Genomic DNA, 20,658 nt, shown 5'->3' with positions numbered 1-20,658 from the left:
GAGGGTGAGTAAATTATCCCTTTAATAATACTACAATAACACTTCCCCAGGCAGCACATACTCCGTTTTTAACTAAAGAAAGCTGTTGAGTTAGGTGGGGTTCCTCCTTGAGTTCACTCACAGGCTGCAGTTTGCTGACAGCCAACAGGAAGTAGTTGAGATTAAGGCAGTTATGCTGCCGCCTTTCCTTTGCGGTATCTGTCTGCAGCACACAGCACCTCAACTTCCTGCACACTCGCCTTTATATAAACATCCTTCACTTCATTTCAGATGGAAAAGAGATCTGACTACAGTTGACACATGTGGCAGGAAGCCAGGGGGCAGCAAAGGGATGCACTAATAAAGAATAGCTGAGGACATGACGAGTGGGTCACATTTAAGGAGCAAAATGTTGAACAGAATCTCTGGCACAATATCTGCATCTGCTGATAACAGTTGTGCCTCTTCCTCCACACATTTGATCTTAATTTTCTTCTAGACTACTGACTAGTTAAAATGAGTGTAGCTCTACCTGAGAAAGTGGTTCACATTCTCTGCCGTTTGCTTGAAAAGCCCTTCAAACTGGTCTCTGGCCCACTGCAAATGATAAAAAAATAACAATTAATTTGTGATTCACAAACACACATTGAAATGTGTATTTGCAAAACTACAGACATTTACATATTTTGATGATAAAATCCTGAATATATTATATCATTTGATTTATTTGATATATTATGCCTGAATATTTCTACTTAATTTAAGGCTTTAAGCCATTTTTTGCAAGAAGTCTCAAAAGGTAGGTATTGTTTGATCGAACTCGTTTTAAACTTTACATGCATTACATTTGGACATTATCATACAAAGAAAATGCTGATAAAAGACAAAAAAAAAGTAGTATATAGTTCTTCTTATATTTTTTACTTTTATCTTTCTTAATGCAATAACTGGATTTTTTTGGTGAAGTTCCCCTACATGTGGTGATAGCATAAATTAAACAAAGTAACCTTTTTGTTTAGCTCCTGACGCCCCCTAATGGCCATTTTTTAAATTGTTCCTCCATGAGTAATAGCTCATGATCAACACAATAGAATTATGTAGATTTTTCATTTTAATTGTGAGAATCTACTGTAAATAATTATGTGCCATTTTCTATGATCTGAGCTGTATGACGCTTTTAAAACAACTGCAGTACAAAAAAGTATTCCAAAAAATTATGACTTTTTTTCCAATTTATCAGGAAATAAATCCACACTACTTAGGATTTAACCTGTTACGTCCCAGGACGTATGTGTATGTTTTATAATTATGGGGTTTGTGTCATTTGTTGATGTACTGTGTTCTTGCCAATGGACCCAACAGCCTGCTGGCAATTGTAGTTTTTTGTGATGTGTGTTCTGCCCTATTTCCTGTGCTTCTCCCTGTCCTAATCTAGGTGATTGGACCTACCAGCTGCTCATCATTGTCAGGAGGAGCCAGTATTTAAGCAGAACAGGAGAGAGGTCCAGAGAGAGATCCCTTCTCCCAGGAGCATGAGCGGGTTCTGATGTTGCCAGTCCCAGAGTGTTGCTCTTGTTATGTTTTAAGCTTAAATTGGTGTCATTGCTGTAGTGTGCAGCTTTTATGTGTTAAGCTTAAACTTAAAACCAAACTTAAATATGTTGTGGCTGTGTGCCCAGCTTTTAAGTTAGTTGCCTGCTATGTTGAAGCAGTAGGGAGACGGGGGCCATTTTTCTTTTGTTCTCATTCTCTCCTGTTTTTGTTAGTAGTGAAGTAAGGTAAGCGTGTTGTTGTTTATTTGTATTTATTTTGTGCAGGTTACTTAGATCCTATACCACTAGTTAGTAATCTTTTGTTTCTTTGTTTTGGGTGCACCCGCTCTTGAACATGTTTCCCTTGTTATGTTGGATTGTGTTTTGTTTGTTCCTTTGGCACTGTATTTATGTGTTCACTCATTTATTGTAAATAAATCTATTTAAATCTTATATTGTGTAGTGAGTGCTGGGACTGAGAACATTTAAACCTTCTTTGTTTCTATTAAATATTCTTTAAAAACGTTACTTCCCTTCCTCCCCTAGAAATCTAAAAATGGGAACGTAACAAACCTAAGTTGCAAGATGCATTGTAAAGTTCAGACTTGAAGCTTTCAAATGACACCTACTTTGTTTTTATAAAGGCAGTAGTTTTGAAAAACACGATAATTTTTTTCGTTGCTAGGTGGCGCATGCGAGAGTACACTCCGGTTTAGAGGGACTACTCAGCACTCGTTAAGAGTTTATCAAAACGGTTGGATGCATTAAAGTTTCAAAGCTTTATTTTGTGTTATTCTATTCAGTAGTTGCTTTGTAATTTGATTATGGTGGTACACTTCAGGTTTAAGGGGTTAAGAGCCATTCTCAGGACGATAACTATAAATATAAAGTGTTAATAAACATTCAGGTCCACACGAAAACTAACGATAATGACAAAGAGGAACAATAGTGTTGGAATTATTTTCAGAATGTTTTTTTTAATCAATATTTGGAGTAACACAGGACAGTTAAAGGGTTAGTTCAACCAAAAATGAAATTTGTCACCCTAATATCGAGCCACACCCATAAGACCTCCGTTCATCTTCACACACCGTTTAAGATATTTTATATTTAGTCCGAGAGCGTATGCAAGTGTATGCACACTATACTGTCCATGTCCAGAAAGGGAATAAAAACATCATCACAGTAGTCCATATGAGACATCAGTGGGTTAATTAGAGTCTCTTGAAGCATCCAAAATACATTTGGGTCCAAAAATAACAAAAACTACGACTTTATTCAGCATTGTCTTCTCTTCCAGGTTTGTTTTAAACCTCAAATAAAGATTCGAACGGTTATGAATCAGCGTATTGATTTATGATTCTGATCGCCAATGTCACGTGATTTCAGCAGTTTGACACGCGATCCAAATCACGAATCAATACACTGATTCATAACCATTTGAATCTTTATTTGAGGTTTAAAACAAAATAAAGTCATAGTTTTTGGACCAAAATATCAAAACAGAACAGAAATGCTCTCAGACTAAATATAAATATCTTAAACTGTGTGTGAAGATGAACGGAGGTCTTACGGGTGTGGAACGACATTAGGGTGAGGAGTTAATGACATAAATTTCATTTTTGGGTGAACTAATCCTTTAGCTCCTAAAAAGGGACCCAACAGATGGGTTTGTGTTAGCCAAATGTGTGTTGTGTATATACAACAACCTGTAAATGTATGATGAATTAAACTATCGACCATTACAAATGCCTTCTCACCTGTAGCGTGTGCTCTATACGGTGCGGGAAGTTCTTGAGTGTGCAGATGGGAATAGCTTTCTGTCCTCCAGATGTGGTGGGTCCATACGATTCAGTCAGATGTGGTACTACGACCAAAGTGTGGCCTTTACTACCCAGAGTTCCTCCCTCCAGCATGGGCTTCTTGTTTCGCACACAGCACTGGTCGAGATAGACTCCTAATGGACCGGGAAATTAAAATGTTGGACATGTAGCTACAATTTTACCTTCTCATTTTGGGTGAGGCATAAGGCCACACAAACTTTAGGCTGATAAACACTGTTGGTGTGTCATGGGACTCACGGGCATCCACATTATCCAGCGCAGCTGCAACGCCATCAAGGTGACTGTAGAACGAGTGTGTGTAGACCCCCTCCGTCTCTGTACACACACGGTTCTGGTGAGAGATGATGTTCATGTAAGGGTTCATCTCTTTAACAGACTCCGCCGCCACCTCGGACTTCAGCCTCTGAGAAAGATCAGAAGAATAAATGTAAATGCATTATGGTGATTATACAACAGTTATCAGATTTCAGAGACTAAACTTTTTTGTGCTAAAACCCTTTTCTGACATTCAAATCAATGGTGTAGTTATTCTGTGCCAACTCCTCTTACCCCGATGTCCTGAGAGCGGAACAGAAACTGTCGATTCAGATTTGATCGCTCAATGGAGTCCATGTCAGTCACCGTCATTTTTCCACCCTCTCCCGCACCCAGACCAATCAGAGCAAAGTTCTTCAGCAGCTCACAACCAATTGCTCCAGCTCCAACCTGATCACAAACATTTGATGAGAATTGATGAATAATATTGATTAATAACTAATCCAAGACCGTTTTGAAGAGGGGTTAAATACACTGTAAAAAATTATATGTTCAATAAGTTATGACAACATATGAAGTTAATGATAAGTTAAAATAACGTTTTTAAGAAAAAAAAGAAGCTTTTTTATTAGTTAAACAAGATGTAACTCATTTTTTAAAGTCAGTTTAACATAATTTAAGTTGAAATAACTTAAACATCCAAGTCGATTGTACTGCAAAAGTTCAAAATGTGCCTCTTTTTTTTTTTACAGTGTACCGGTCAGTGATTTAAAAAAAAAAAAAAAAAAAAAAAAATTATATAATATATATATATATATATATATATATATATAATATATATATATATATATATATAAAAAAACAAAAAAAAAAATATATATATATATATATATATATATATATTTTTTTTTGTTTTTTTGAAAGAAGTCTCTTTTGAAGGAAGGCAGAAAGCTGCCTTTATCTGATCAAACTTACAGTAAAACCAATAATATTATGAAATATTTCATTTTAAAAAAAAAAGTTTTCTACACTGTAAAAAATTATTTAGAAAAAAAGTTACTTGGTTGCCTTAAAATGTTGAGTTCTTTGAAATTAAAATTTTAAGTTAATACAATGACATTTTTTTGAGATTCAACAACCTTTATTAAAATATTATTAAAAGATTTTGTAAGCATATTGGGTAATTGTGTGTTTTATTTCTGATGACGCAGCCAAATAGTGCTATTTTCATGATTTATCAATTTTTGATGTGGTTCAGATACAATAATATTTTGAGTTTCTATTTATTAAACAAATTTCCTTCATTGTATCAACTCAAATTTTTAATTTCAATAAACTCAAAATTTTAAGGCAACCAGGTTACTTACTTTTTTAAGTTAAACCAACAAAAAACAACCCATTTTTTTACAGTGTATTTTAATATATTTTAAAATGCAATGTATTCCTGTGATCATAGCTGAATGTATCATTACTCCAGTCTTCAGTGTCATGATCCTTCAGAAATCATTCTAATATGAGGATTTGCTGCTCAAGAGATAATTAACGAACCAATGTTAAAACGGTTGTGATAATTTATTCAGGATTCTTTGATGAATAGAACATTTAAAAGAACAGTATTCATTTAAAAATAAAATCTTTACTGCCCCCTTTGATTAATTTAATACATCCTTGCTGAATAAAAGTACTATTTAAAAAACTAAACTAACAAACTTTTGAAAAGTAGCGTATGCTAAAAACAAAATTGACTACTTTATTATCATAAAACTGCATGCTAAAATGAGGAAATACAGGTTTTTGCAACATTCTGAGTCACCTAAGTAGTAATGCACTAAAAATGCTCCCCTAAGAAATCTGGAATATTAGGTTGGTTCACACAGGAAACTCGGACCTGCGTATCCTGAGTGCTCAACAGGAAATATCACATGGCACATCAAATATTTCCTGTACATTCTACACCACTGACTCACTGATCTTCTCACTGCTCCCCATAACAGATCAACAGTCACTGACAGTCATCCAACAGGGTCTACTGAAACACAAAACGGGTAATGACCTCCTCTGCTGGTGAAGCAGGGGAAACACACTCACCAGAAAATAGTTCTGTTTCTTCAGCTTGTCTTGAAAAGCAGACCCAAACACAGCAATCTGCCCATCATATCGGCTGTCTCTCTACAGTACAGAGGATAAATCATTTCATAAACGATCAGAATTGAGACTTTCTGAATACTGAGAACGAGTTTGCTTGTTGCTTACAGGAGCACAGTCGTCTTCAGTAAGGTCGACTCCATCCAGGCATTCCAGGGCATCGAAGTACAGCCACTGCCTGAGAGGAGTGAATTTACCACTGCACGCCTGGAAGATGTCATACACATGTAGTCATTAAAAAATGCGCTTATACACTAGGGGTCAAAAGATTTACAACGGTACAATATTTAAATCGTTTTAAAGAAGTCTCTTCTGCTCACCAAGGCATTTGATTGATTCAAAATAAATAAAAAAAAAGTATTATTGTGATTTGTTTTTACTATTTAAAATGTTTTCTATTTGAATATACTTTAAAATAAAATGTATTTATATGATTCAAAGCTGAATTTGCAGCATCATTACTCCAGTCTTCAGTGTCACATGATCGTTCATAAATTATTCTAATATGCTGATGTGCTGTTCAAGAAACATTTATTATTGTTATCAATGTTGAAAACAGTTGTGTAAAAAAACTTTTTTTCCCCAGGATTATTTAATGAATAGAAAGTTCAAAAGAACAGCATTTACCTGAAATATAAAGCCTTTGCAGCATTATAAATGTCTCTACTGTCACTTGATCAACTGAATGCATCCTTGCTGAATAAATTTATTCATATCTTTGAATTCTTTTAAATAACATAACGTTTTAAATATGGATATTTTTCTAACACAAAGACATCACTTCACTTCAGAAGGCCTTTATTAACCCTCCGGAGCCATGTGTAGGAGTTATATGACGGATAGATGCGCTTTTATGGATTAATAAACAATACAACAATTATCTGGCATTATAAAGCTTGGATTAGCCAGGACTTTAATATAACTCAGATTTTATTTGTTTGAAAGAAGAAAGTCATACACCTAGGATGACTTGAGGGTGAATAAATCACGGGCTAATTTAGTTTTTTGGGTGAACAATCCCTTTAAGAGCGATTTTGGGTTAATTGTGATGAACCTAGCCTGGGAACTGTATGATTAATGTCACTGTCAGCATTTTTTTTATCATTTTCACAAAACTTTTATGGCCCCCAGAATATTTTGTTGTATGAATATCTAAACATGCAATATTTAAAAAAAAAAAAAAAAAAATAGCAGGCTCTCTACTTTAAAATAAATAAATAAATAAATAAATACTCTAGCTTCATACATTCTTTTTTTTTATAAACACTTGAAACTAAAAGCTGAGAAAATGATGCTTTAGTCAAGACTATAACGTGCATAAGCATTGCTTTTATCTCGTTACTGCTTCTTCTTCGCTTGTGTTTGGATATAACAGATTCAGTACTCTTTCAGAGCATGTATAATAGTGCCCCCTGCCATACAGTAAAACATGGATTGTAGGAAAATTCTGTCAATTGCAATGAAGTGTTGTGTCATAAATGATGGAAAATTCTGTCAGTGGCGAGGAAAGAGTTAAAAGATCAAACTCACCTTCACCACCTCCTGAGCAGCCAGTCCTCCAATGAAGGCATTGATAGGCGCCAGGTCACCGCTGGCAACCAGAGATAAATCCCTTACAGCGTCTTCATCAAGCTCATCAAACTTTGCATCTGCGCACAGCTCTTTTGTGATAGTAAGCAGCACTTCAGCATCAGCCTACAGAGAGCAGCAAAAAACAGAGTTAAACTATAGTCTGGCAACTGAACGATAACATTTATCCCCGGTTTCTCAGACAAGGCTTAAATCTAGTCCTAGACTAAAATTAATGTTTGCGCTGTTTTAACTAAAAGCAACTTGCTCTGATATATCTTAAAATATATCAGTGCCAGTGGTTTGTCTCAAGATGAACACCAGTAAAAAAAATGTTTTAAAGGTACATTTATAAAAGCTACTTAAATATCCTATTGAACTAAGGACTAATTCTTTCACGATCTGGGAGGGTGAAAGGAGCGAGGACTCAAGTGCAAATAAGAAAAAAAGAAATACGATTTTAATAATAATAAAATAAAACGAAAACAAACAAAACTACCCACGAGGGGGAAACCAAACTTGAGCTAACTTAACACAAGGATAAGGGAACCATGAAATAAGACGGGTAACAAACGACAACGATCCAGCACAGGACTGCAAACACAATTCCTGACCCATTTTAGTAGTACAAAAAAATCATTGTTTTGGTCAATATTTCATAATGACGTTAATTTTTCTTATGATTCATAGTGATTAGTAAAGTAATCAAATCACATATTACACATTTTTAGATTTCTTGCTGCATTGCATTTATATAATTGTAATCAAACTATCAAGTATTTGCACATGCATATAAAAAATTATCATACAATAAATTGTTTTTTTAAATTGAATTGTTGAAGTTTGAAATGCCAATAATTATCAAAGGGTCTGTTTTTCCACAAAAGAACAGTGATATTACCTTTCTTAAACCTTGCATTTAAATATTTTGCGCAATGTATTGTATACTGACGATATAGTCACATTGTGGAATATTTTTATACTATCTGTGTACTTTAAAACACATTTTCGCCATAAAGGTGCCACAATAGGACTGACCTGTGATCTAGGATGGGGTGTCCGACTGTATTTCTCAGTGAATCTATGCAGGGCCTGGAAGGCCAGGTGCAGAGACAGGTGTCTTTGTCTCTTGCCATAGTCTGTCATCTCCACCAGCTCAGCATCTCTGAGCGCTTCGTCCAGAGCCACATTCAGAGGTTTCTGCAAGCATTAAAACATCACCTGAGGTATTGCTATAATGCTGTACCTTGACACACTTCCAGATTTTACAGGCATACTACATCATGACAACAGCATCTTAAAGGGGTCATGAACTGAGAAATAAACATTTTCATTGAGCTTTTGAAATATAAGGGGGTTATCATACTTTAAGAATATCCTGTAATTTTCAGAATATACTGTGGTCCAAAAACAGCTTTTATTGAAACCACGCCTAGAGAACAACTCGCTGTGGAATGTGCCTATCATAGAAGATCAACGCCTACTTCATCGTTGCAACTTAGGCTCCGCCCACTGGCGTGTTAGTGAGATGACGAGGAGAGAAGAGCGATGCAGGATCACTGCACTGAAATAACATCACCTTCCAAAGGATCCTTACGCTGTGAATGAGCTTATTTATTCTCATCAATGTGAATGTCTCAGTTGAGCATTATTTATTTGTGTTCGCTACATTTCACTGTGGATTCTTTCGGAAATCAGTCGCAGTTTCTGCGCAGGCTTTGCAAACGGACATTTTTCGATACAAAAACGCCACAACATGTGAGTAACCGTGTTAATTCTAATGCCTGATCTGAGACCAGTGATTTCTGATATGTAATGATTCACGTACAGTCAGATGTTCTTTGTCTGTGTGTCAGTAAATCAAACCAGTGACTAAATGCTCAACATCACATTGTTTCTTTTAGTAGATGAAAATAATCTGTTATTTAAACTGTGATTAAATTATAGAAATCAATCAAAGAACATTTCCTTTACAATGATCATCACTGCAACCTTTCATGCCACAATCTGAATATAATGATATAGATATAGACATGTGCCGATTTTCGATAATGCGATTTATCACGATAATGAATATGCACGATATTGTTATCGTGGGCACTTTAAAATATCGTAAATAATAATTTATTAACAATTTATATATTTTTTTATAATGCATTCAAGAATACTTTGCCCATCAACTGTATAAATGCTCAACACCGCTGTATTCTGCGTCAAAGGGACACGAGCTCAGATATAAACAAGCCCAACGTGCGTTTGCACATGACTGAACCGGTGAAGGAGACGCGCTGCTGAAGTGCCGCTCAGTGACAGCAGAGGGCGCTGATGAACTGCAGAATGAAGCCGGTTACCCCGGAAACCAGCAAACAAACAAAAACCGCTTGTAGTTTTTAAAACAGCCATTCGTTTCTGTAATCTCAATGTTGTTCATCAAAGCACCAAATACTTAATACTTAAAGACTTCATAGGTTATTTATTTTCAAACTTAAACATTTTTATGTTTTAATCTGGACTACAACATGCCCTAATGATTAGAACTGTTCTTATTATTTGTTATTGTTCAGTAAAACTTTGAGACATACGACTTCATTAGTTAACATGTTAATTCATTATTCACCAAACTGACTATGAAAAATACTTATAAAGAATGAATCATTCTATGTTAATTTCTTAGTTACTGTTTAATAACATTAAAATCAAAATCAAAATAACTTTGTTAATGGACCTCAGATAAAACTAACAATGATCAGTATTTCTTAACTAACATTAACAAAAACATTATTTTCTGTATCAAATGTAGCTATTGCTCAATCTTAGTTAATGCATTAAATAATGAGCCCTTATTGTAATTTGTAAGCCTACCTGTTGTTCTTTATAGCCTAATTTTTTTGCACTTTAATCTGTTTGAAAATTGTACTTTTACAGCTCTGAAAAAAATCAAGAGACCACATAACATTGATTTCTCAATGAGGGGTCTCTTAACTTTTTTCCAGAGCTGTATATATTTTTGGTGCATTATTGTATTTAAACATTCAGTTATTTTTGTTCTTACAAAAATAGTTCTTAAAGCTGTTATGCTATGGCAACACTTTTTTTGCAACTTATTTCAATATCGTGATAATATCGTATATCGTGATAAAACTTCCATCAATTAATCGCAACATGAAAAATTGATATCGGTACATGCCTATATAGATATATATAAAATGCTATAATGAACACTTTTCATGATTAGTTAATCTTGAGAGCTGTAATAGTGAAAACGATCTAAAGGATTTCGAGAGCGTTCCACGTGTAATACTAGCTATTTCATATGCAAAGATGTAAGCCAATCACAGCAGTGCATGTTTACACTGAGTCTCACAGCAGACACGCCCCTTCAAACAGAGCATTCAAATCAGAGGCTAAAAATGCCTTTCATTTTTTACTTATGAAAGCTTTTGATGTAAAAATCATACTAACATTATATGTACACCACAGGAAAACATTATAAAACAATACAGTTCATGACTCCATATTTAAATATGGAATAAATCAATAGTGGGTGACACTTACAAAGTTGAGGATTTCAGTTTGTTTCACTTCAGTTGCCACTCCACCCTTTACATACTCGGAAAAGTTTGAAGTGTCACAAATAGTGAAGGAGTAGCTGTCTAAAAACATTGACATATATATTTGTTATTAAATTAACTCCATGATATCCACCATTGCCATGATCAGCTAGAGACATTTTCCAGAAATCATACGACACCTACCCCTCACTTTGATCACAATGGGACCGTAACTGTTGAGTTCGGTCATGCCTTGAACCTCAGAAAAGGTCACAAACATGCCATCGGTGAACTCATGACTCTCTTCATCTGTGCATTTCACTATGCCTGGATTCTCCTATGACGGAAAATGTAACATTTTCAGCTTAAATTAATAAAGGATTATAGGTATAAAGGAATTATTGAGTCAATTGTAACAATAATAAATAAATAAATACATTTTAAATTAAATATTTTTTATTAAAATTAAACATTTTATTAAAAATGTATATTAAATATTTTAAATATAAATATTTTTTAATTAAATACAATTTTTCAAAAAAAAATTCCATACATTTTGGGAAACTTCTTTGAAAATAAAAATCTGCCATCAATTTCTCGACTAATCCATAAGATTTTGTTCATCTATAAGGCCCTGTCCACACGAAGCCAGCGCTTTCCCAATCCGATCTTTTTTTCCCCTCGTTTCAAGAAATATCTGCGTCCACACGAGATGACAAAAACGGACTAAAAACGATGTAGTTTGCATGCCAGGCCAGTGCGTGACGCCACAGAAATTCTGCCACAGAAATACACTAAAAACGGAGAAGAAGAGTTGTGGCTAGAAGGGGTATAGCAGTGGTCGGAGATGAAGCAAAATCTCACATTAAAATAACAATAAATACATTTGCTACTTAACAGATGTGTTTTATTAATGCCTACACCTACCCCAACCCAAAATATACCCTTACAATAATGCAGAAGCGTTAATTAAATGACGTGATATTGATGTGCGCATGCCCAGTGCCCGTAGTTGTATCCCTAAACTCTTTCACCGTGCCGGACGTAGTGTGATGACATCACCATTTCAGAAAATATACGGATTCGCTGTACACACGGAAACGGAAGACGATCGTTTTCAGATTTACCCGCTTTGGGACCCGGTTTTGAAAAATATCGGATGCATGCTTCTAAAATGCCGGATCCGCGTGGACGAAACGCTGATACGGTTCAAAATGTATACGTATACAGCTAAACGCGTCTCCGTGTGGACGGGGCCTAAGACACGTGAAGATATTTTTAATTATTTCCCTAGACTGAAATTCACCCACTTCCAAAAAAGTTAATAAAAACATAATAAAGTCTTCTGAAAAGACACAATCCCTTTATTTAATATAAGCATTTACTCATATTTAGACAACAAAACACACTCGCTTGATTAAACTGCTGAATTATTATGTCTTTATCAGCATTTTGAAGCGTCAAAAATGTTCCTTTAATGGAAGGACAGAAATCGCTCCGATTTCATTAAAAAAAATGTTTTTTTCGAAGGTGAATGAAAGTATAATAGATTTGGAACAGGATGAGGGTGAGTATGCCTTTAAGAGGACCAAAGTGAAAGTGAAAATGTGATTTTTGTACGGAGTCACCTTGCTGATATTAGCAATCATGGCTGAGACTGGAGCTTCTCCATTTGTGTCTCTGACCTCAAAAGATTCGCCAAAGTCGCAGAACAGCTGCCTGCAAACAGAAATCAGAATGTGATTAGCACTATTTGAACCATATTCACATATTTTATTGATTCGGGGGATGTAGCCTACCCACAAAGCCCTCTGGTGTCAGCCACAATAAACTTTATATTGTTGGAGTGGCAAAACTTTCCCACACGTAGCTGCTCTTCTAATGGTGAATTTGTGAGCACCACAACCTGTTGTAATAACCCCCAAAAAAATGAGAATGTGCATGTAATTTTGCATGGACATACGAGACAGGATAATAACTCACCTGGAACTTGCTGAGGAAGTCCTCTTTGAGTTTTTTAGTCCAGGCAGACACTTGAACGTAGACGTTCAGACTGGAGAGCTGCTTCTCAGAGCACACGGCCCTGTTCTGACCCAGATCTGCTTCTTTCAGGTAAAACTGAAGACGTAAGAGAATATATAAATTATCCTTTGTAAAGGTCCCACAATAACACCTACATTACACATTTGCAAATAAAAATAAAATAAAGTTCCCCCCAAAATGAAAATTGCCATCATTTACTGATTCATGGCTTTGCAAACCTATATGGCTTGCTTTTTTGGAACCCAAAATGGGAGTGGCTCTTTCCACAAAATGAAAATTATTCAAACCCTGCACTAAAAGGAGCAGTATGTAATATTTATGAAGATCTTTTAACAGAAATGAAATATAATATACATAACTATTTTCAGTGGTGTATAAAGACCTTACAGAATGTACAGTTATGCTTTTTATTACCTTAAAACGAGCCATTTCTATCTAGACACATCGCAGGTCTCCTTACATTAAAGCCGCCATTTTGCACCGTCATGTTACATTTAATTAAAAACATTCATGCTAATGCATCACACAGTGATTAGTCACATAACACGCAAAAACCATTGCTGTAATTTGGCACAAAGGGCCTTATCATACACCTGGCGCAATGCGACGCAAATGTTTTTTTGCTAGCTTCAGCCTGACACAGTTATTATTTTCATGTCCAGCTCCACGTCGTTTAAATATCAAATGCACTGGCGTATCGGTTCCCCCATGGGCGTCTGGTCTAAACCAGGTGTGTTCAGGAGCATTGTTGGAGCGTTGCTATTGCGAGGAAAACCACTGACCAACACACACCTGCTCTAAAGTCAATTGTGCAGAATTTCTTTATGTAGTAAGTAGTAATGTGAGCCAATAGGTGGTGCACAATGCACATACACTTTGCTTATTACACACACAGGGATGCACAGCAGCACACTTTTAAAGCTACACTGTGTAACTTTTTTTAGTTTATTCTTAGCTAAAAACACTTAGTTCGTTCAAAGATATATGTGCTCATTAATGTATATTTACTTATTTCAAGTAATAAAGTATTATCGTAAGTTTATAATATGCCATTGAAAATACATACGGGTGAGGGGTTCGAATGCCGGTCGCCATGTTGCTCCTCCATCTTGAAAGTACATTAGCCAAAGAGGGACATACCCGTAAATTTAAGCTTCGCCTTTCGCGTTTTAACACTCGATGGCACCGTGCTGAATGTGAAGAGGGGGATTGCCATGTTAATCTTGGACTAAATCGGCCACCGTAGGAGTTAAAACGAAATCAGAATGGAGAGGAACAGAAACTAATATTCACTGGATGGTCATATACATTTACACAGCTAGATGGGGGAAAATATCAAACAGGAGCTTTAAATATTAAAAATAAAAGAATTACAATGTAAAAGATTATTATTGTGTACATAAAGATCAAAATGCCTATGTCATAATGAATAGTCATTGAATGTTTCAGAATTACCTATTTGCAGTAATGATGAATGAAATCAATCGTGGCAATACACACATGTATTTAAACTGACTCGTGTTAGGTTGAGTGTGTCTGTTTTCCGGCATGTAAATAGCGAATTCGCCATGGAGCTAGCACAACTGGCTTTTAAAGGGAAAGGGAGGTGAGTCTCTTGATTGGTTTACTGCACCTTACGCCAAAAACACACCCATGACTCATTAAGTGACGAGGGACAACCCTTTTGGCCTCGTTGATCATTAAAATGGGTCTTGAGGGACCATGTCTCTAAATGCACACGCGTTAATCACTGTTCATTTTCATTGCATAGACAACAGCAGCTCTGAACATCTTTGAAGCATCTTCTTTCCTGCTTAGTAACGGATGACAGACTACTGCAATAAAATGTCATTACCTGAGAAGACAGATCTCTCCACTCCACCACACCCTCATCCTGAACGGTGACAGATCGAACTCCAGCCAGAATCACATTCTTGGCAATTTCCACGCCAAGACCTCGCATTCCAGCAATGAGGACATCAGCCTTTCCCATGCGACGCATTGCATCATGGTCAATCACATACCTGTTATGAGATGAAAAATTACCCCGTGCATAAAGTGAAAAATTACCCCGTGCATAAAGTGAAAAATTACCCCGTGCATAAAGTAAAAATTTCCCTACATGCGGATTTATTATTTAAAACCTTTGACCTCTGAATGTTGCCATTTAAAATTTACTTATTTATCAGTACACACAGAAAAACCTAAAAATGCTAAATACTAAATTTTATAATGTCTACATGTGTATCTGAAACTGACTTTAGGACATAGCGGAACAGCTCATCCGTTCTCATATTAGAGTCATGAAATATCATAAATTATTATTTTTCCACAAGATGTCGGCAAAGACACCCAATGTTAGATCGCTTGAGCTAAATTAAAAGGGTTAGCCATAAAATAGTTATTTTGAAATATAAGTAGAAAGTGCTCTGTAACACAAGCATTGGTTTCATTATGTCTATATATTTATTTTATACATAAATTCTAATCCAATTCAGATAAACTAAACAGTATGCTAACTATTTAAACCCAGTTTGCTTTGTTAATTTTTTTCTGTGAAAAGTACCAGGAAGAGACTTGTCGGGATGGGCGTAACTTTTCATAAACCACTGATTACTTGGAACCTACAGAAAATGCATAACTAGAATTCCTCAAATAAGTAACCCAATCTCAAAAAGATGATTTAGACAATACAGCTGATACAACAAACTGAACAACTAATAAAAGTGTACAGAAATACAAACTTTACATATCTGCTTAAACCTGTTATCCATTCTAAATGCATCATTAAACAAATTTCTGGTCTTTTTTTCTTCCTTTTTTTTTTTACAACCTGTAAAAAGATATATTTTGAATGTCTAAATGAAATTGCAACAAGTATAATGCACTTTGTTTTGTCATTTGATGCTAATTACATTTTTAAGAACTTGATTAGTATTAGCATAGATTCAGAAAGCACAACTCTAGGTATATGGGAAAACCAAGATAAGGAAGTTGTAGGCTGTGTCAGAGAAGAATATTTTCTAGTACACTTACAGCTGTCGAGAATACAATCCCTCGTCAATATCAGTCTCAGCCATTTTTCTGTAAGAATGACAAGTTATTATCAGTGTTATTATTTACAAAGATGTATGTCAGATATCATGTTTCTAATTGATTCCCATATTCATGTAGCCTACTATGGTATTAGCATGTTACATTCTAAAAGTTCTGTTAGTATTAATGCGTGTTCAGAATGTTAGTAGTGTACGATTTTGCAGTGATGGGTCGTTTAGATATGCTACACCTGTTCAACACTGGGTGCAAACAATGCATTGGCAGTTTTCAAGCATGAATTAGCAAAATGTGACCAACGACGAACACAAACATATCATCTGTACGTTAGGCTACTACTTCTATAACGATTATCAACGAGTAGGGGATATTTTAAGTAGCATTTACCTTTCAGCAGTGTTTGTCGTTGGTTCCTCTATCAAAACAGAATGTGATCTGATTCAGAGTGGGTTTCACTTTCGTTTTTACTTTTGTTTCGTTCCTGACATTGCGTAACCTGGCATCTCGCGCATATGCGGCCATGTTTAGATATTAAAAAGGTAATTATTAATCGTTTATTGTTGTGTCTTCGAAAACTCATGTCAGCTGAGCTGACGATGAGATTTCTCAGCCTCAACATAGCAATTTAAATACCACAGAATAACACAAGATGGCGCTGCTAATCAATGTAAATAAGATAATATGTGGTTAGACCTGAACAAGAAACAAGTGACAAGGTGGCTAAGCGATCTGGTCTTTGTGTCAAATTAGTGTCAAATTGGTCAGATAAGATTAATCTAAATAACATTCCGTTTTTCGTAGATAATGCCATCTGCCGACGTTTCCTGTCACGTGACAGCGGATACATTTGTCAGTGCTTGCCTGGATGGACCGTTCAATCGTTTGTAATAAAAAAACAAAACAATAAAACCTTTCTATTAGTAGCCTATTTATTTAAATAATCATAGGTTTTTATACCACTTGAAGCTTTCTCAAAATTAGGCCTCTCAATAGCCTGCATTTACTGGCTCAATAAAACAATTAGGGCAAGTGTTGCATAAAAATGTTTTTTAAATACATAGGATATATAGGCTACTGCGGCCCTCAAAATACACTTTATAGACATACATTCAACACAATAGCCTAAAGAAAGCAGAGGCAGAAAGAGTAGCCATACACAGCGGGCCTATTACTTGAGTAAAAGTGCAGATACCCCTTGCTAAATTTTACTCAAGTACAAGTAAAAGTACAGTCTTTATATGCTGCCACTGAGCCAAATAATGAAAAAGAACAACATTTCTTACCACAGCTATGCTGAAGGCACTCAGATCTACTTAGCACTATGATATTGACTCCCTGTGCAAATGCATTGATGAAGTTAAAAACTGGATGTGCCAAAACTATCTTGAGTTAAACAAAGACAAAACCGATATCACTACATTTGGAAACAAAGATGAAATTCTTAAGGTTACGCATATCTTAAGGCTAAAGGACTAATAACAAAAAAAATCAAGTCAAAATTCTTGCTGTGATTCTGGAGTCAGACCTTAATTTCAGTAGTCATGTCAAAGCAAAAACTAAATCAGCATACTATCATCTGAAAAATATTGCAAGAATTTAGCCCCGTTTCAACCAAAATACCCGGAACAATTTGTACCAGGAACTTTTTTACAGGAACTTTTCTCCCCCCAGACCTGCAGCTGTCTGCGTTTCCACCGCGACCTAAAGTTCCGTGAAGATTAGGCAGATTAGTCCGGTGATGTAGGACTGCGCGCGACTGCTCCTCCAAATCAGTGACGGACAGTAATAATTTTTGTGTGTACCAATTGAAAGATTTAGTGGACTGTTTACATGAGACGTTATCTAAACCGATCTGGTGTTTACATGTGATGACTTTCAGTCGCAATCATTTTGTCACATGCAGTTTATCTGCCACATCAAAAATGTCAATGCTGTTTTCTCCAGCAGCTGGAATGTGTTAACTGTAGCCATAGCAACTCTTAACGGCCACCAGGACTAATACAGTATTATATAATAAGCTATTTATTTGTTGTAAAGTGTAATAATTATCTCAGAAAATTATTCTGTCAGGTGCAGTTAAAGTAAAAACTGCCTGGGGCAATATATGCTGTGTCATTACTCCAACATTATCTTCATAACTTACGAAATAAAAGTTTACCCCTCAGAAAAATGAACTTTCCTCTCTTGTCAACATGAGCGCGGCGCGCGCTGTCACGTCATGTAAGGACGCACACTGGTGAAAAAAAAAAAGGGAGTAAGGGGCGAGTATGGGCGGCAGTGGCTCAGTGGTTCATGTAGGTTGTCTACAAACCGAAAGGTTGGTGGTTCAATCCCCGGTTCCACCTGGCCAAGTGTCGAAGTGTCCATGAGCAAGACACCTAACCCTAGCTGCTCCCGATGAGCTGGATGGTGCCTTACATGGCTGACATCGCCGTCAGTGTATGAATGGGTGAATGTGAGGCAAAAATGTAAAGTGCTTTGGATGGCCATAGGGTCTGTTAAAAGCGCTAGATAAATGCAGTCCATTATGGAAGAGATTCAAGCTGTGCTGCTTTTGCTGGTCATGTATAGGTTTATTAAGAGGTAATTAACAACGACAGAAAAGAGCACTAATATGCAGATTCAGCAGCATGCAGCATATTCAGAAAGCTTGCAAAGCTAGATTTAAAATGACAATGTATATTATTATCAGCTATTACGGACATTGCACGTGAGATGGCTGAGATGAACGCGCGCCATCAGACAGAGAGCAAGACTGATATTTAACGTTATTGAACGTAGACCGAACCTCGCAAAAGATTTTTAAAAATGCCAGTTGAACTAAAATGCTGCGTGAGCTAAACCAATCAGCATGTTCAGCGCCCAAGTCCCGCCCTCGAAAGTTCCTGAACTTTGAAAAAGTACTACCTCGCGAGCAGAGCCGTTTGGAGGGGGAAATATTTACCCGGGACTTCATTTAGATCCTGGTTCCTGCGGTCTAAACACACCGATGCTTTGTCTCCAGGCAAGACTTAAGGGTTAGTTCACCCAAAAATCTGCTTACCCCCAGTGCATCCAGCATGTAGGTGTCTTTGTTTCTTCAGTAGAGCACAAATTAAGATTTTTAACTCCAACCATTGCTGTGAGCCGGTCATATAATGGGGTAAATAGGTAACAATTATATGAGAGCAAAACAAACTAACAAAAAACCTGCTTAGAAAATGTGCACAAAAACCCTGATGCTCCTGACGACACATTGATATCCCAACCTTATATCCCAACGATTCTCATCTAGCGTTCCCATCTGCTATTACTTACGTCTGGTTAGGTCAAACTAATCATATATATATATATATATATATATATATATATATATATATATATATATATATATATATATATATATATATACATATATATATATATATATATATATATATATATATTGCGCACATTGTCTAAACTTTTTTTTGTTTGTTTTTTGTTTTGCTCTCATAGAATTCTTACCTATTCACACCATTATATGACTGGCACACAGCAACGGTTGAAGTTAAAAATCTTCATTTGTGTTCTACTGAAGAAACAAAGATGTAGTCAACGTTTTCCAATTGAATCAATGAGATTTCAGTGATATTTTGACCAATCAAATAGGAAATGTCCCCAGTTTCCATTTCAGAAATCTATAGAAGGCTCGGGGGCTAATCATAATTTTGATGGCACAATCTTTACAATAATAACTCTACATGTGAAGTATTCCTTCATTTGTTTCATAAACTTCTGGTCTCGGAGCCCATAGATCAAAGGACTCAGTAATCTTGGCATAATGTTTGTGAGCAGATAAATACAGAAAGTGATCTTAGTTCGGTGTAGAGGGAAAAAATCTGCAATAATTACATACATAAAAGGGGTGATATAGGAAAGCATACAAAGCAGTAACTGGACACCATGCAACAATATTGTACTCTGAGCCTTATTTGCTGAACCCTTTGAAACCGCCTTTCTGGCAGTAAACAGGACTCTGCAATAAGTGTAAATGAGAATTATCCACACCAAAGACATATAGATGACTTGTGAAGCAGTGAGGTTGTCCAGGTTGGCTTTGGAAGGGAACAAACTAAATGGGTAGCAAAGTACAGTAGACCTGAAGAAAGATATGGGCTGGATTGAAAATAAAATGATGATATCTGCCAAAGAAGGTATAGTTCCTAATACCCATAGCAAGCATATAAAGATGTAGGTTCTTTGTGGAGTGCAAATCCGAGAGTGATGCAGTGGTTTACAGATAGCAATGAACCGTTCTATGGCCATACCAGCCAGATTCAAAGGCGTAATCATGAAGGTGGCTTTACCAAGAAAAAGCAATATGCAACACAATGAAGCATTTAAGAGTGGTGAAGCGTAGGTCAACACATATAAAGTCACTGATATATCTATCATGAGAATGTCATTGAGTACCAGATGAATGTATAAGATGTATCTGGAGTCTCTTGAAAACATTAGATTAGAAAAAAAGGTCACCACAAACATTCCGTTGATGAAATTAATGATAAAGCCAAGAGTAACAATCACAATGTTTTTGGCAAAAGCTTCTTCATAACTATCCACAATCCAGATCGTCGAGTTCATTTCTAGGAGAGAAACAGGAGAGTGGTTAAAAAGAGCACATACTGTATCTAGTGATACTATTGATATCTGACATTAACATTT

General features: G+C 36.0%; 2 protein-coding genes across 2 annotated transcripts in view; both read right to left on the bottom strand.

The window, feature by feature from the left end:
* Positions 1-16,576, bottom strand: part of uba7 (ubiquitin-like modifier activating enzyme 7) — a 58,932-nt gene extending 42,356 nt beyond the window's left edge. The window contains exons 1-16 of the mRNA XM_067460443.1: positions 16,360-16,576; positions 15,955-16,002; positions 14,774-14,942; positions 12,859-12,993; positions 12,675-12,781; positions 12,504-12,594; positions 11,080-11,212; positions 10,880-10,977; positions 8,363-8,524; positions 7,286-7,450; positions 5,864-5,962; positions 5,699-5,779; positions 3,905-4,060; positions 3,593-3,758; positions 3,272-3,468; positions 512-576 (exon numbers count right to left, since the gene is read on the bottom strand). Coding sequence (XP_067316544.1) covers positions 512-576; positions 3,272-3,468; positions 3,593-3,758; positions 3,905-4,060; positions 5,699-5,779; positions 5,864-5,962; positions 7,286-7,450; positions 8,363-8,524; positions 10,880-10,977; positions 11,080-11,212; positions 12,504-12,594; positions 12,675-12,781; positions 12,859-12,993; positions 14,774-14,942; positions 15,955-15,998 — 1,868 coding nt within the window. The 5' untranslated portion in view covers positions 15,999-16,002; positions 16,360-16,576. The remainder of the gene's footprint in view (positions 1-511; positions 577-3,271; positions 3,469-3,592; positions 3,759-3,904; positions 4,061-5,698; positions 5,780-5,863; positions 5,963-7,285; positions 7,451-8,362; positions 8,525-10,879; positions 10,978-11,079; positions 11,213-12,503; positions 12,595-12,674; positions 12,782-12,858; positions 12,994-14,773; positions 14,943-15,954; positions 16,003-16,359) is intronic.
* A 3,077-nt stretch (positions 16,577-19,653) lies between these two features.
* Positions 19,654-20,577, bottom strand: LOC137093712 (odorant receptor 131-2-like). Its single transcript, XM_067458555.1, has one exon. The coding sequence runs from the start codon at positions 20,575-20,577 to the stop codon at positions 19,654-19,656; it is 924 nt and encodes a 307-aa protein (XP_067314656.1).
* Positions 20,578-20,658: the final 81 nt, after the last annotated feature.

The sequence above is a fragment of the Pseudorasbora parva genome, chromosome 12 (genome assembly GCF_024679245.1).
Source record: "Pseudorasbora parva isolate DD20220531a chromosome 12, ASM2467924v1, whole genome shotgun sequence".
Classification (NCBI taxonomy): Eukaryota; Metazoa; Chordata; class Actinopteri; order Cypriniformes; family Gobionidae; genus Pseudorasbora; species Pseudorasbora parva.
This window is presented reverse-complemented; position numbering and strand designations above follow the sequence as displayed.

Coding starts and splice junctions, on each gene's coding strand:
- LOC137093712 (XM_067458555.1), bottom strand. CDS start 20,577: ATGAACTCGACGATCTGGATTGTGGATAGTTATGAAGAAGCTTTTGCC.